This window comes from Sinohyriopsis cumingii, chromosome 4 (genome assembly GCF_028554795.1).
Source record: "Sinohyriopsis cumingii isolate HCF-2022 chromosome 4, ASM2855479v2, whole genome shotgun sequence".
In the NCBI taxonomy this organism is placed as follows: domain Eukaryota; kingdom Metazoa; phylum Mollusca; class Bivalvia; order Unionida; family Unionidae; genus Sinohyriopsis; species Sinohyriopsis cumingii.
The window spans coordinates 101,960,923-101,979,761 of NC_142964.1; the positions used below are offsets into that span (position 1 = coordinate 101,960,923).

At 33.8% G+C, this 18,839-nt stretch overlaps 1 protein-coding gene across 1 annotated transcript in view; it reads left to right on the forward strand.

Annotated features, from left to right (window-relative positions):
- The window catches only part of LOC149801793 (sodium channel protein 1 brain-like), a 181,705-nt gene that overhangs the window by 31,143 nt on the left and 131,723 nt on the right, over positions 1 to 18,839 (forward strand). Inside the window, exons 2-5 of the mRNA XM_089956848.1 lie at positions 2,867 to 3,081; positions 7,161 to 7,289; positions 14,347 to 14,459; positions 15,561 to 15,776. Of these exons, the coding sequence (XP_089812974.1) occupies positions 2,867 to 3,081; positions 7,161 to 7,289; positions 14,347 to 14,459; positions 15,561 to 15,776 (673 nt within the window). The remainder of the gene's footprint in view (positions 1 to 2,866; positions 3,082 to 7,160; positions 7,290 to 14,346; positions 14,460 to 15,560; positions 15,777 to 18,839) is intronic.

An 18,839-nucleotide genomic window follows, 5' to 3' on the forward strand; every position in this document is an offset into this window, starting at 1 on the left:
CGAAACTGAGTAAATATTAAGGTCATGATGAGAACGTCTGCTTGCTGACCAACCATTGTACTTGTACTATTGTTTGGAAAGTTTCACTTTTGTCTATTATGTCTCTGTCATGGGGCGAAGAACTGGGACACATAAGAGGTGGGTGTGAGGATATTTACTTGAGCAAATAGCTCGCCATTTCTTCTAGTGTGAAATAGTGGTAACATAAAAGACAAGACAATGACTCACCACATCAAACATTTGGTGATCATCCATTAAAATAAACAAGAAATGGTGGTGGATTTTGCCAAAAAAATTTACCGTTATATTGACCAGTGTAAAGGGGTGGTCAGCAAGATGGGCTGTTGGTTCATAAATACCATATTTACTGAAATAAAGGTCTTTAATTACTTTAGGGCAAAGCTTTGAACTGAAACTTGTTTGAGAATTGTGCCATTACTGCTGCATGATACATCCAAAATAGGCCATGATGTTAAGTGTAAGTCCGTGATGTCACAACACTGGAGCATGATGAATTGTCGCAAATAGAGTGATGGAATAAGAATCCTGTACAAATATTCAATGTATATTCTTGCAACCTTTGTGCGCCATATGATTTTGTATAGTTTGATAAAATTAATCTTCTAGACAACCATTAAATAATTTGATTTTGCTAAGTTTCCCAATGTGGTATTAATATAAAACACGAACTTGGTCTTGAGCCTGCATGCTTTTTGTTTAGATGGAAAGTAAAAACACTTTAACATTTAGCTTAATCTTTAAACGTTTTTGACATTTACTGGATGGACATGCTGATGTATGGACATGCATACAGCCATCAAAATGTTACCACTATGTCAAGCTTCCACCAATGCTGGCATGACAACAATATGTGATATACTGTATTTTTAAACATATGGCGTTAAACACAACAACAACAACAACAACAACAATAAACATATATATGCACCAGCTGCTCACATCAGAGATCCTGGTCTGTGACTGCTTAATGCACTTTTAAATGAGTTGTTTGTTTGCAGTAATTTTAGAACAAATAGCATACGCTCTGATCTGTAAGCGTATTATTCATAGCATATGAATGTACACTATTCACAGATAGGTTAATGTTGTACACAGTTCCATTTGTTGACAAACAATGTTGATTGGTTTTCAGCAGCTCTTTCGTCAATTTGTTTGGCTTTAATATGCCAAGGAAATGGGAGTAAATTGTGTTTCCTTCAGACACACGGAGACAGATGACCAGGGCTGGCCAAATGTATGACCCTTGCATTATGAGTCTGACACTCAATGGACTGATGTACCAAGCAAATAAGCTAGAAAATATAGGACTGACCATTTAATTATGGGTGAGGACAGAGGTGTTCTTTTGAATCAGAGTACTATTCTTTTCTTCTTCCAATTGATTTTATTTAGAAACTAATATAATGGATGTAATTAATTTGCCACAAATCAGTGCAAAAATATTTATCCTAGCTATTTGGGGGCCCAGATATTTTATTTATCTCCACAAGATTATGCCTGCACCTTCTCTGTAAATAAAATGGCCAGTCCTTAAATGGATATGTGATGAAGGGCTATCTCCACTGACTTGCTCTGGCACTAACAACTCATAAGCTCACCGGGGGTGAGCTAGAACAATTCATCCACTTGAAATGTCAGTCAGTAGATTTTGTGTCCACTTACCTTAACTGTCAGTCAGATCTTGTTTGCCACATCCAAACATTAGAAAATTGAAGCCTCAAGTATGATTTAATATTTATTAATGCCAGTGCACTGGATCTGTCTGCTTGGATAAACTTTCTAAAGTGCCTTAAAAAGTCCCACATTTATGAGTACACTTGTTTTCTGTCTGGTTCCAGATACTATCAGATACAGCTGGTTACCCCCCCCCCCCCCAACAACAAAAATTTGCACTGCGGTATTTCCTAATATATCATGATATGTACCACAGTATAATGCAGTTATATTAGAAACCAATAACTTAATATTCTCAGACAGGCACCAGATATTTTTTTAAATTGTCATCTTTCATTTGCTGAAAAAATATCTTGCTCTGATTTATAGCAAATTGACACCATATTATATAAATTAAATTATTTTTAAAAAGTTAATTATCCTGAGATAAAATAACATAAAATATCTCAGATCAAAAGACCATTGCACCCACCCTTGCTAATTAAATTGTCAGCTACTTATAGTGGATGATTTTGCTTGGCATTTTTGTTAGATTTCTCATGCAGAATAAACCAAAAATTGATGTGTGTAAATTTAAGCGAAGGTAAAGGTTAATTTACTATTCTTGTCTACTTTTTGGTCATTGCTCAGTACAAGTGGAAATATTGTGGAAGCTTTAATCAAATACCATCAGTGGGATATATAAGAGAGCTTAATGTTCTGCTTTTATTGCAAAAAATTAATTTATTGATAACGGTGGTATATATTTTGTATAAATTCTGTTTATTATCTCAGTTTTGGTTGTTTTGGTCAAATGTATGTACATGTATTGGGATTATTGAGCTCTTTGCTGTATTGGGAAGATACAGTTACATATGTTGATATGAGAATTAAAAATTGTACACAATTGAATTGCTAAAACTGTTGATAAAAAAAACATAATTTTGAAATATTAAATACTTCTGTTTGGATTTGTGCCCATTTTTGGCACATATGGACCCCTAAAAATAACACTGCATTCATTTGTAAAAATTGTATGTCCCCAATAAACCATACAAACTAAATTTCTGAGATCTAGAACTGTCCTTCAAATTCATGGTTCACAGTATTCACATCCAACTTGCCAACTTGCATCTCCTAATTTATCTAGGTTAACAATATTTCATCATGTTGTCTCTCTTTTTCCTTTCAGACTTTTGTTATTATCGCCACAAGATTTAGGAAGAAATACATCTACCGCTTCTCCTCGACTCCTTCCCTTATGGTGTTTTACCCATGGAATATCCTGCGGCGCCTGGCTCTCTACCTTGCCACAAATCAGTATTTTGATGTCTTCATCATCATCACTATCCTGACTAACTGTGTCTTTCTGGCCATGCCAGACCTTGAGGCTGCAAACACTGCAGAGTGAGTATTGAAATTTTTCAAAATTCCCCACTCCTTCTAACTCAATAAATGCATATATGCAAGTGTGTGTGATTATCACATCAAAGGCAATTATTCTAGGCCATTTTCTAGACTATTATACTTTTATCATAGTTCCCCTCTTGACAAGATGCCACCCACTGATCAGAGGTCACATTCCCCAACACACAAAAGTACCATAGTATATTTTTACTATTTGCTCCTGTCCTGAAAGGCTACTCCTTCTTAGACCACCATTTCAGTGCAGAATTGGTGTCTCATAAGAGAGGGACAATTATATTTAGCTGTTTATCTTAAAACTTCAATTTTTTTTTTTAAATATTGAGGCTTCACTTGTAGTCTTGATTGTTTAAACTACAATGACTTTTGCAATCTGTTCATATATAAATATAGAATTTTGTGTTTTCTTCCATTTCTTCCATGATGCCAATTTTGATCTCTCTCTCTCTCTCTCTCTCTCTCTCTCTCTATATATATATATATATATATATATATATATATATATATATATATATATATATATATATATATATATATATATATATATATATATATATATATATATATATACACTGTATCAATGATATACCACAAGATGTATACATTTTTCATTAAAAGAAAATGAGACTTGCCAAGACAGAGTTTTTTCAACACAAAATCATGTAATGTAATTTGCATGTTCTAAATGGAAAGTCTACCTTAGCAATGTATAGTATATGTTTATTAATAAGCAAAAGCTCAGAGATTGTCAACAGATATGTATAACAAAGAGATATTCTGCCATTTTAGAGTTATTTGATATTAAACTATATGGTAATTTTATGTTAAACATACATTTTGTGGGCAGTTGAAACAATAAAACACAAAATATATCGTGTATGAAAGAGTTCTAGGTTGAGAAATAAAATACCTTGGATTCCTTTCATATTGTTTGTTAATTTTTTAAAATTAAATTATTAATGCATTTTTCTCATATTCTAATGTTGTGAATGGAAATTAAATAAAACATGTGCAGTATGAACAAAATTGCCAGTGATTTTCCTAAAAAATAGTAAACATTGTAGAGTCAAGTATAATATAATTGACCTCCAAAATGTTTGAACCAAATGGGTAAAATTACAAGGTTGATAATTTGGAGTGTCGTATATCTTCTTATATGGGATATAAATCAATAGACTGATTAGCATTTCTTTGAGGTAAAGCATATCTAGGAGGTATGCAGATAATTTTACATGTTATACAGCTAGTTACTGCAGATTAAATTTTGTATTTGACTGGTACAAATCATAGTCATTTGAGAGCTTTGTATACTTCTTTTTTTATTGAAATAAACACTTTTATGTCTATTAAAAAGAAAATGCATGCTCAAGCATTTTTTTTAAAAAAAAGATACTGTAATGATCAATTCAGTTCATGTTGATATACTCAACACAGTGAAATCTATCTATAAAGGACACAGTGGATCCAAAATGTTGTCCTTAGGGACAAGTGTTTCTTGTATAGAGATTAAATATCGGGCAAAATAAGGGGTGAATACTTACTATCCCTTTATGAGCAGGTGTAATTTTTATGGAGATGTTCAATTAAGCAGGTTTCACCATCTAGTACTTGATAATTGCTGCACATGTAATAATTAGGATCTCAGTTCTCGTACAGTTTTAAAATAAAATATTTATTTAAATAAATAGTTTTTGATACCTAATCAAAATTGAGTAATGAAAGTCATTAAGTTGGACCCTTGCGGTGAGGAGATTACCATATATTCTTGCTTAAAAGTTGAGTCCAACTGCAAATTACACATTGATCCAGACTTTCTGTCACATAATAAACTGACATCTTTGTCTCAGCAGTTTTGTTATGAATAAAAACTAAAACAAAGAACATAGAACCTAATCTGCCAGTGGATTATGCAACAGTAGATCTGGGTCTGTGCAGGTTGCAGTTGGACCAGACTTATAAGTAAGTATATACATGGTATGTATAGAGTATTTTACTCATCTGTTGTCCAAAGGAATATATATATTTGAGATCTAGTCAGGTTTACCTACCCTGGAATTAGAAATAATCATCTTTCTGGGGGCAACCTTCTTTAGCATTTTCACTCAAAGGTTTAGTAATTTGTTAACTGTTATAAAATAGGACTTTAAAAGCACAAAAGAAATTATTTGTATTACATACATGTACAGTAGAGGGACAGTAACAGTTGTTACATAGTAATCAGCGATCACTCCATAAGGTTTATGTACCTATTTTGGCAATATATCTCCAAAAATGAGAACAGCAAAAACTATATATTGAAATTACTCTAACTGATAGGAATAGCTAGACTATAGTAATTACCAATAGGTAAAAGTATTTAATCAGCTGCCACTGAAACAAACAATGTTATTTAGTTTCCAACACTTCACCAAAAGAGAGAGACTAAGTTCAAAACATCCACATTCAGTTTTGAATTGACCACTTAAACATGTAGTTGTTAAGTTGAAGTTATTAGCCCAGAACATCAGTAACAAATGGTTTTAAATGCAGGTATAAAGACATTGTGTGCATGTGCTTTTACGTACATTTTGTAGAGACTGTTTTGAACTATGTTTGAAATTTTTAAGAGTTGGTCATTTTTTTGGTGACAATTTGGAAACCAACAAAAAATAAACTGGATAATTTAATGGCAGCTTATTAAATATATTTACCACTGCACTTAAGATAATGTTATCTGCTTCTGTCTGTTATAGTTAATTGCATTATCCATTTGTAGTTTCTGCTCATTTGAAATCATGTGACCCAAATACTTGGTGTAAGGACCAAACTTAAACCCTTAAAAGGTCTTATTCATGATTCTATGGCTTTGTAAGAGAGATGTAAATAATGGCATATAAGGAATGTCTGACATAGTCAACCAAACGTCATGCACAAATATGAAAATAAGATTGGATTGTACAGCAGCTGGCACCTTACAGTTATTCTTTTTAAACAGTGCATCTGCACCTGCATAATTTTTTCTTTTAACACATGCACCTACAAGTAATATGTATGTGTGATTTGGGATGGAGCAAAAGGCCAAATATATACTAGATACATTTGTGAAGATTTTTTTTAAAGCCAAATTTTAAACATAGTCATATAAAGATACATCTAGTGTTGGTATTTGTCAAGTCTTATAAATAGCTTTAGTTTCACACATTTTATATCTAATGATCCTCAACATGTGCAGCACCTTTTCATCCACAGGTATGCAATAGCAGTGCAATGGGGGTGGTGGTGGGATGGGGTTTTTACACTCAGGTGCCAGGTGAATGGAGTGCTGTTGGGAGCTTCTTTGTTTGCAGTTGAAAGTTTCAAAGTTGTTCATCATTACTTTGGTGTTTTCTAACCAGTTCTTCACAACACTTATATTTATTAATTGGGGGGGACTGGCAACTGACAAAAACTGTTCTTTGTAGCAAAGTTGGGGTGCTGCTAAAGTACATTCTCCCCAAGCACCTTGATATGGGTACAACTAAAGAACATTGTCCTTAGGCACCACCAACTCTCGTGCTACTGCAATTGATGTGCAGTACAGGGGTTATATCTTTTGCTGCATCCATCGATCTGCCTGTCCATAAACTTTGTTTCTGGATCATAACTCTTAAACTATTCAAGGTATTTCAACCAAAATTGGTATCCATGTCAAGTTGCATAGAATACTTAAACTTTAAATACTTAAACTTTTTGTGCTTTTTATGATTTTAGTAATCATATTTTACCATGGAACAATGTGGCAGAAGTAGTACCTTATATCCTTCAGTTAATTAAAATAACATATATACTTGCTTATGAGACAAGCCCAACTACAAACTGCATAGACCCAGATCTGCCATCACATAAAGTGTTTGCAGTTTGACTCGACCTATTGGCAAGTATATACAGTATATATGCTGGACCATAGGGCACTTTCATAAAGAGTATAAATATTAAGATTACTTTTGGCAGGATTCTTTACCCATTTGATGTGTCATCTCTAGATGAATCTTGTTTTCCATGCAAGAAATTACACTGTATATGTTGATTGCTGTCTGTTTTAGGTATGTCTTCCTGGCCATCTATGCTTTTGAGATGATAATCAAACTGATTGCAAGAGGTTTCATCATCAACTCTTACACTTATCTGCGAGACCCATGGAGCTGGTTGGATTTCATAGTCATCGTGATGGCGTAAGTATATTGCATGTATCTACAATAATTCTACATGATAGATCCTGGCTAAGCTTTGTGGGTGGCTTGCACTTGGGGTAAGGTAGAAGCTTATTGATTTTGGGGTTAAATGAAAGGTCAAGGTCACTGAGGAAAAATAAAATATGGTTTCTTCACATTAAGTTTAGTTCTGCATCACAGACCTGGATTAAACTAAGTCATCTTGATGGCTTGCAGTAGGAGTAAATAACATGCCTATTAATTGGTGGGGGTCTAAAGGTCAAAGGTCATGGTCACATGCTAAAAATAAAAAATAGTTTCTGCACAAATGCTTCATTTTCTGACCATGTACCTTCAACAAAGTTTGTGGTAAGAAAGAGGCCTATTGATTGTGGGGTCAAAAAGTGTTTGGTCAAGGTCACTGCAGCTGAAAATAAAAATGAATAATATTTTTTTATTTGTTCTAGACCTTATACCTTGAACTAAAGTTTGTGGAGGGCTTGAACTTAGTTGAAAAGAAGTCTGTTGGGTTTGGGGCAGAAGTAATAGGTGAAGGTCATTGTGTCTCAAAGAAAAATGGCTTTTGCAGAATAGCTTTCATTCTTGAGGAAGTTCTTGACTGAGCTTTGTGGGTGGTTTGCACTTATGATTAGAAAAGAACAAATAGACTTTTTCGGTTCAAAGGTTCAAGACCATGTTAAATCTCATAAGAAATAATTATTTCTCCATGTTAAGTTTAGTTCGAGACTGCATAACTTGATCAAAGATTACAGTCATTGAGATCTGATGGTCAATATTTTTTCAGAACAACCATGCATAATATACCTTCTGTGACACTATTGTTCATTATTGCTGATGATCTTAGTACACTGACATACTTTGAAATGAAATGGGTTTATTCAGATTTTAACTCTAACAGATTTTGATAATTGTTTCAAAGAAATGTTTAGCTTTTATACACAATTTGATTACACAATTTAAGTTATAAATAAGAGTTATAATCTTGCTTACTGGTTTGTATATTTGTCAGTATGATGATCTTGGTCTGGTAATGTTGAAGGATGATATGAATAAATGATGATAAAGACAAGAAAGGAATTTCGAAAGCTTAAGCATAACCAATTGCTGTATTACATTGAGACTTTATAACTTTAGTTACTGTGGATTAATTTATTTTTGTGGGTATACATTTGTGTAGTTTTATGAAAAATGACATTTTCATAGGTAGTTGTTGTTGTTGTTGTTGTTTTGGGGCTTAACGCCATTTTTCAGCACACAATAGGCTATACATGGCGGCCAGTATTAATGGTGGAGGAAGAACCCGGGAAAACTCCGGAAAGAACCACCGACCCACGAGAAGCTACTGGCAAGCTTTCTCACATACCCACATTGGCTGAATCCTAGACTCGAACCGCCGCAGACAGAGGTGAGATGACAGTGATCCGTAACGGAGAGCGTTTTAGACCACTCGGCCACTCGGGGCCCCCATTTTCATAGGTAACCAGATTCATTCTTTGGCAAGGGTTGCTATTGTTTCCACACAAAGATTATTGTTCACTGGCTTTTTAACATCGTGGCATATAGTAACCATGAAATCCGTTGAACATTTGTACCTAATGAATAATATTGCATTCACAGTAATTGGAATAGATGAGTAATGTCTTCAGTGTCTATAAAAACCTTCAGCATTTAATAGAGAACAAACATACAACCATATCTGTATAATCAGAGTGGCGACTACAGCATTATCATTTTCTGCTTTACCTTATGGATCCAAACCCTACGTAAACTGTCATATATACACACTTATAGGTTGAGTTTGAACAGGAAACAGTATAGACCCTGCTCTGTCATTGCATAATTTGCCCTCAGATCAGGGTCTGTGTTGTTTTATTTTGATGATTATTCCTAACAGACTGCATAGACCCAGATCAGCCAGCACATTATACAACAGTGTGTGTGTGTGTGTGAGAGAGAGAGAGAGAGAGAGAGATCTGGATTTTGAATGTAGCTTTAACAATTTTACAGTTTTATTGCTACAATGTCTGCAGTATGGTAGTTTATTATGTAGTCTAGCACTTGGGGCATTATGCCGCAAACATGTAGCATCATGTCCCATCCAGTCACATTATCCTTGTTACCACACAATGAACTGAATGTTTATCAACAGCAACATATATTAAAACACACTGTCCAGTATAAGTCTTGATCATTTGTTGAGTCAATGAATGTGACCTTTTTACGATTAGTCAATACTAGCCTGAGACCATGTACCTTTTGTTATCATCAGTAATGAAATCACTGCCTTGGGGGCAGTGCACCAGGTTCGTTTGATGTGTGTGTGAATACTGTTTGGAAAGTAATCAGAGTAATTTACTTGCATACGCAGACCAATTCTCTAGATAAAAGTAATTACATGTACAGACCAGACCCCTTGATAAAAGTAATTACATGCACAGACCAGTTCTCTTGATAAAAGTAATTGCGTGTGCAGACCAGTTCTCTTGATACAAGTAATTACATGTACAGACCAGTCCCCTTGATTAAGGTAATTACATGCACAGACAAGTCCCCTTGATAAAAGTAGTTACGTGCACAGATGTACCTTTTGTTATCATCAGTAATGAAATCACTGCCTTGGGGGCAGTGCACCAGGTTTGTTTGATGTGTGTGTGAATACTGTTTGGAAAGTAATCAGAGTAATTTACTTGTTGACTGGTTTAACATCTATCCGTCTGAACCACAAGCATTAATTTTACCTTGTCAAGTACAGAATATTAGTAGGTACTCAATTAACACAATAATCAGATCAGTTATACATTAAATGGGTGTGAAGAGCATAGATCACAATCTGCCTGTGTGACACACAATCTGAAAAGCATGGATTTCAATCTGCCTATGTGACACACAATCTGAAGAGCATTGATTACAATCTGCCTGTGTGACACACAATCTGAAGAGCATGGATTTCAATCTGCCTGTGTGACACACAATCTGAAGAGCATGGATTACAATCTGCCTGTGTGACACATGATCTGAAGAGCATGGATTTAAATTAGCTGGCATATTATGTGGCACATGATCTGAAAATTAGATCACGACCTGCCTGCATATTGTGATGCATGGTTTAAAGATGATAGATTGTGATCTGTCTGCATGTGACACATGATCTAATAATGATAACTCATGATCTGTCTGCATGTCATGTGACATGATATGAAGATAATAGATTGTGATCTGCCTGCATGTGACACATGATCTAATAATAACTCATGATCTGTCTGCATGTCATGTGACATGATATGAAGATAATAGATTGTGATCTGCCTGCATGTGACACATGATCTAATAATGATAACTCATGATCTGTCTGCATGACATGTGACATGATATGAAGATAATAGATTGTGATCTGCCTGCATATTATGTGACACATGATATGGGTCTAAGCTGTTGGATACAAATTACACTAGAAAATATTTTAGAGAGTAAAACTTTGATTATCTGGATACTGATTATCCGGATTATTCACTGGTGTAGACTACTAAGGTGACCACCACAATTTGTTCTTAATACAATGTTTGTGTCTCTGTAAATGAAACAAATTTGCCAATCATAGTGCTAACATACAAGAGGGTAATGTAAATCAGAAGCAAACATAACTGAATATAATTACAATGGTATTATGAAAAGCATTACCATAATGTTTGAAAGCTGAAATAAATGTAATTAGGAGAGAGAGAAGAAGAGATGGATATATCAATAATGTTTATTCTTACTGTTGCTAAGTGAATGCTAAATAAATTATCATACATAAATCTAAGCTAATCAAGGAAGATTAAGGACTCAACAGTTTGATCAAAGACATTCTGTAGTTAAAGCCTAAGTAATTAACCTTCAGTCAATGACCTGTGGTGACTTTAAAGTTAATCTAGATCTACTGGCTCAGGTCAGTTGAGTAACCTTGATCAAAGCCATTTCACACTTGCCAGATCTACTGGCTCAGGTCAGTTGAGTAACCTTGATCAAAGTCATTTCACACTTGCCAGATCTACTGGCTCAGATCAGTTGAGTAACCTTGATCAAAGCCATTTCACACTTGCTTTCACAATACACAAAAAAGACAGGTATTGTTGTTCTGGAGATATTTGGCAGAAAGGACATTTTTGCAGATTTCTCAGTATATACTAACATTACTAACAAAATAGTTTTGTTATTATATATATACTCTTATAAGTCGAGTCAAACTGCAAACAAACAAAGATCCAGATTTGCTGTAGCATAACATGAATGTAAGATCAAGGTCTATGTTGTTTGTTCTGCTAACAAACTACACTGACCTAGGTTTTCTGGCACATAATGCACCAGTAGATCTGGGTCTGTGCAATTTGCAGTTGGACTTGTCTTATAAGCACATATATATGGTATTATTTTATGTTAACAGACATATTGCATTTGGTTATGACCGCTCCGGTGGCCTAGTGGTTAGAGCATCCACCTCGGATGCTAGAGGTCGTGGGTTTAATCACTGGTCAAGTCATACCAAAGGCTTACAAAAATGGTACTAACAGCTGCCTCGCTTGGCATTCAGCATCAAGAGGTTAGTGTTAGGACTGGGCGGCCTGGTGTCAGGATAATGTGACTGGGTGAGACATCATGCTACATGTCTGTGGCATGATACCCCAGTGCTAGACATCACTATAAACTTCACACTGCAGACATTGTAGCGATATGACTGAAAAATTGTTAAAGCTACGTTAAAAATCCAAATCACACACATACATGCATTTGGTCATTGTAAAATACAATTCATTCATAATGTACCAAACAATATGTATTTCTCAGTGTTGGTTCTGGGTGTTTGTTTACAATATATTTACACAAATAATACCAACCAGATATCTAAGTGTACATTTGCTTCCATTAAGTATATTATATCCCAAATCAAGTTGATGTTTCAAGTTATATTCAAATACCCCTATGTTCAGACATATAGGGAAAATTATTAGCTCTGAACAGATTAAAACAAAATTAAATGATGTATTTTCATTATTATTATTTTATTACATATTTAAACTAAATCAGATTTTTTTTTAGAATTTTTATTTTAAGACATATTAAAACTAAATCACTGTTTATTTTTTAGAATTGCAATGAGTTAGTTTGCCTTTTGTATCTGTTAATAATAAAATGCTTCAGTTATGAGATCCAGACATTTAAGGCAGTGGTTCCCAACTCCTTGTGGCCATGACCTAAAAAGCATTTTTTTCTGAACCTCATGATCCTGTTTCCACAATTTGACAAGTTTTGCCACACTCAGAGAAACCCTGGGGATGGGAACCAGTGATTTAAGGGATGCTTATAAAAACTGTATTTTTTAAACCTGACTTTCTGCTTGTTTTAGATGAAGATTGATCTATCAGTTGATGTCCCTGTCATAAGTTGAATGATCTTTATTTGCCTGTACTAATGATTATTGATGATACCAATATTTGACCAAGGTAGGGTCACCTTGGTCATCCTGCTTATCACAGTAACCTTACTGTAGTGTGTCCATTCTAAACCTGTCTCAGAGAAAATTGGGTGAGGGTTCCTAAATCATTTTTTGGGATGGAAAATGAATCACTCTTTAATTATCAGTTAAATACAGTGTATTCTACAAATTTTGGAGGGCCATACAACTTTCATATAGGTCACATACCGATCATTTAGGCCATATACCAATACACACAAGTCAAAATGCAGTTAGGAATGAAAGTTTTAGTAATAAGCATTTACTATGAAGAAAACAGTTTAAGTTTAGAGTGGTAACTAATTGTGTAAACTGTATCTATATTTTATTTATTTTCTAATTTAGTCCTGAAAAAGATAATGTTCCTCTATTGATAGATTGGATAATAATTACTGCTAATAGATTTTATGTTTATTAAAATTTAAGTTGGTGGAAACAGTTATGAAAGTTTTTGAACATTCATAGTTCCAATGCTATAAGAGAGAAGATGATTTTCTTCAATGAATTTAATTTTTACCAGACTTGGTAGTAAGCTGCATATTTAATGAACAAATTGTTTGCAAGATAACACCAATAAGTGTGAAGTTATTCTTTTAAATCCAATTTGTGGGTACATGTATGTCTGATGAATATTTTGAATCATGTCACTTACATAACTGAATTTTAATATAAAATATTAATGATTGATTTGAACGTAATTTGCACATAATTGTATCTTGACGATGTCAGAGGCAGGTTGAATGAATATCTGTGCATGATAACAATGGTGATAACAAAGAATTTTGTTATAAATCTATAGGTATCTACTGAACATGCAAACTAAAACTATTTAGAATATAGTTTTGATACATAAGTAAATGTGTTTATCAAAAATCTAGTATGTTAAAGTTCTGAAGAATATCTGAAATGTCTAAAAACTTATCAGTTTCAAAGAAGAAACAGTCTTACCTTGGATTCTTGGAAATTCCTTGGGGCCTTTGTGAGACTCTTGTTTCAAGTTTATTGCACATGATCTTTTGGTCTACAGTGGATGATTTGCATCTTAGGTATGTATTCTGATGATACATAAATAAATGTGTTTTCTTAAACAATAAAATAACGTCCTAAATTCATGTGTCAGAAAAGTGCTTGCTGACCAACCTATCCATACACAGTTCTCAAATCAGAGAAATGTAACTTCAGGTTTGTATTCACTCAAATCAGAGAAATGTAACTTCAGGTTTGTATTAACTCAAATCAGAGAAATATAAATTCAGGTTTGTATTCACTCAGATCAGAGAAATGTAACTTCAGGTTTGTATTCACTCAAATCAGAAATGTAACTTCAGGTTTGTATTCACTCAAATCAGAGAAATGTAACTTTAGGTTTCTATTCACTCAAATCAGAGAAATGTAACTTTAGGTTTCTATTCATTCAAATCAGAGAAATGTAACTTTAGGTTTCTATTCACTCAAATCAGAGAAATGTAACTTCAGGTTTGTATTCACTCAGATCAGAGAAATGTAACTTCAGTTTTTTTTGCATTCATTCAGATCCTCAACAGATTTTTAACTTTTTATTTTCAGATTCATTACAGTTATTCTGGACAATGTTCTTGGTAGTTCAGGCCTAGGTAATTTGCAGGGTATAAGAACATTTCGTGTCTTCAGGGTGCTTAGGACTGTTTCCATTGTGCCTGGTGAGTTGATACCTAATGAGACATATTATCTTCTAAGTTGTTACCTTCTTATGTAACCAAAAATTGGAACAAATTGTCAACAGACAGTTATGAAACTTGGCACACAGTTTCATCATGAGCTCTGGTTGGTTCTTGATGAAAATGGTACCTCTTCAACTGTCAGTATGGTCACAACAGCATCTTTTTGTAATACTGGTACTCAGCAGGTAGAAAAGATAAAGAGAGGGAAGCAACATACTTCTCATTAATTCCTACAGAATTTTTGGAGCCACTTAAGCATCAGTCCAGTGGTAAATTCCTTGCAGAAGGTAATGACACTAAATGGCTGTGTACACTACATTTGTTGATCTCCAGAAATGCCAAAAATCATGTTCATCCTTTACACAGAACAAATCCTGGAGATCAGGGTGGCACTTTGCAATTGGTGTGTCAGACAGATATTCCTGACTCATGGATACTTCCATGAGGGTGAACTCAGACCACAGGGCATACCTTCATGAGGGTGAACCAAGACCAAAGTGCATACCTTAATGAGGGTGAACCAAGACCAAAGTGCATATCTCCATAAGAGTGAACCAAGATCAAAGTACATACCGGTACATCCATGAGGGTGAGCTGAGACTAGTTTGCATATCCTGTCAGTGTCTAAGTGTCAACCTCAACCATGGGACAGAAGCAGTGTGAACTCAATGAGGAAACTGTATGATTATGTAGCATCAAAGGAAACACTGGACTCTTTGAGGAGATGCAGTTTTGATTTAAAAAAGCGTGACAAGACGTTTTTAACGATTAATTATTTTAGTTATCTTTAATTTTGTACATCTTTTACAGAATTATGATATTGTTATCTTTTTATATTTTATCATTTTTTACTTCATACCTACATTTATTGATGTCTTTATTATCATGATTATTATTATTATTATTATTATTATTATTATTATTATTATTATTATTATTATTGGTACCATATAGCCATGTTTCTGCTGAGGTGTCATTAAATATTAAAGATACATAAATCAATGTACTTAATACAAAATGCACATACAAATACACATTGCTTTCTCAAGGGTTTTGATTTATGTTATTTCTTTATTTCAGGTTTAAAGACCATCGTCAATGCATTACTGCGGGCATTCAGACTACTGATTGAAGTGATCATCTTGATAATGTTTTGTCTGATGGTGTTTGCGCTATTTGCATTGCAAGTCTACATGGGAATAATGCGACAGAAATGTGTTAAAAAGATTCCAGCATTCAATGCAACAGAATCCTACAGCTATGTACAGTATTACAATGATTTTATCAAGAATACATGTGAGTCAAGCATGCATAGAACTTGTGGAGTTAAATTTTATATATATATATATATATATATATATATATATATATATATATATATATATATATATATATATATATATATATATATATATATATATATATATATATATATATATATATATATTTGTTTTTTGTTTTTCACAGTTTGGATTTTTCTATATATTTGAATTTAAAGCATGTACCATTATGGAATTTACTATGGTTAATGAATGTTTATCCAATAAAATCAGATGCAGACATTTTTTTTTTATAAATCCATGTTTGTGTACAAGGAAGCCTAGAATAATTCTTTTAACATGCAACCCTAGTTGGCCTGTTATCACTTACCTTACTTAAGCAATTTTCCAATTAGCCATTTGACTTAACAGGCTTCTGAGGTATTGTTAAAAAACACATTTCAGTATAAACTATCTCCTAGACTTTACATCATGCCAGTTTTACATATTTTATAGTCTGAAAAAATTATCTCCACCAACAAAGATATAATTTAAATATGCATAGTTCAAGATCACATTTGAACTTATCCAAGGTCTTCTTCATGACATGAACCTGTTTGGCAAATTTTATAGAAACATGGTAAAGAAACATATTCTAAAGAAAAATAACAATCTCATCCTATGAGACACAAGAGCACCCATTTATTATGAGCATAGCTGGCTCACAGAAGACTGCATGAGTCTGTACAATTTTCTTTATAACATTTAATGTTCTTATTGAATTTGAAAAGATAAATACATGAAGGGGATGCACAAGTGTAATTATGTCATGACGTTTATACATATAGTGGTCCCTATGGAGAAAACTCCCTCATTATACTGCTGCTGCTCATATAATGCTGGTATGATAATATATCCCATTTAGTCGATTAATTTTGTTGTTATTGACACTTCATCCATTTCACTGAATCTGAATGTTTCCTGTTTGGTTTTAACAAACATTAATACCCTATGTTTGTGTTACCAACACAGCTCTTTTGGAATATATAGTGGCTATTACAGGTTAATTTTATGACTCCCACGAATAGTTTTATAAAGAGGAAACAGTATTGTATATTCTTACTTCTAAGTCCATTCCAACTACAAAGAACATAGTCGTTTATTCTACGTATTACTCCAAAAGAAACTGCGTAGACCCAGATGTGTGAGCTCATTTTGTCATGGCCAATCTAGATCTATGCAGTTTAAAGTTGGACTCAACATATGAGTGAGTATATACGGTGTCCTAGCCAGGGAAAAGTGTCAGCCTGCTGCATGTTTTTACAAGAGGAAAGGCTTGGCTTTATATTTACCTGGCTTTTGATACAGTGCACTAAGCCATGTGGATTTTACTATAGATTGAATAAATTAGTCAGCTGTTTGAGATTTTTCATTTCTCCCCTATAGTACATTACTTTATTAAATGAAAATCTATTCATTATTATTATAGCAATATTATTTACTTTATTCAGGCACAAAAATGCTTTTGGTTGAAACTTGGTTCACAATGCTCAGACAGAGGGTGAAAAATTGTAACTACATTCTGAGTCACTAAGCTTAAGAAAAGTGTTCTTCTCAGGATAAAAAGTGTCAAACTGTTTTGAAAGGCTTTTCACAGATCTGTGACTACGATGTGATACAAGTACATTCCAGTAGAAAGTATAAGAATATGAACTTTAGTAAAGGTCATACAGGTCACGTAGGCTTTCAACACCAACTATTTTATTAATGGATGTAATGAAACAATAAATGATTTTTTTTAATTTGATTACACATATGTTTAAATGGCACTTATTCACTTTATTTGGATCCTCATACATCTATATTCCTTTGGAAGTTCATTATTTACGTGCCCCAAGAAGTACATACAGCAAAATTAATGTTAAATTACATGGACCTTTTTGGACAAGGTCAACCTAAAAGTCTTATCCAGTACAAACTGCTTTGAATGTCACCCACCGTGATGTCACTATGGAAGCTGCACATGTTGAAAACAAATTTGTACTACCCTGTTATTCGTTATGATAGGCCCAACTTTCTCTTTTCTTCACCCAGTTTAATACCTGGCTACCATTGTAATAAACATAGTTATTAAAACTTTTCATCAGGACAATTTTGGATGACATTTAAGGTGCAAATTATTCAACAGTCCGGATGGAATAAACTGTCTGATTGGTTTTAAACAAAAATTGTGCGAATCTGATATTCAGTATGTGTGTCACAATGGCTGCCTTGAAAATATTTTTGCTACACCTCCTGGATGGAAAGTAACACCAACATTGTTTTTTTTATCAGAAGACACTATGATATCTAGTTGGTACTACCTAAATGTAAATGGTACCCATCTGTCATCCAGTATGGCCACCATGACAGCCATCTTGAAAATCTTGTTCCTGCTACTCCTCTTAAATTGAAGGTCTAATTGACATTGGGTTTCAACAGAAGATTAATTTTTGTTTAGCTGGTCCTGAAAAAAATGGTGCCAACTGGTTTTCAGATATGGCTGCCACAATGAACATACAGTGTATTGCAAACCTCATTTCTAATTCTCTTCAGTGGAAGGTCATAGCAACATTTCTTTTTTCCTCCAAATCTTCTAATGGTGTTTAAGTTTTTCTTGAATGAAAATGGAGCAGACATTGATATTGAATATGGCTGCCACAGTAGCTAATTTGAAAATCTTATTGCTGATTAACATCAGAGATAGTTTCATTACTCATCAGTTAAAAAGAAGATATGGTCTTATCTTCAATTCCTGCAAATTTTTTCAGAAAATAGAGTGTAAGTCCCTTTGAAAGACTCTTGTTTTATTAGCTCACCTGGACTTGTGTCAAGCCAACAGTATGGCCCTGCATTGGTCATCTATCTTGTATTTTGCCATCCATCTGTCATCAGTTGCTCTGGAGGTCATGTTTCTGATCCGATTCCAATCAGACTTGAAATATGGGTGCATGTCATCAAATATCTCTGCCTAGTTCAATAATGAATAAAATTGATGCATAATAATGGAAGTGATCTTGCATCTGATTGGTATAATCTTGCTATCACTCTAGAGGCCATA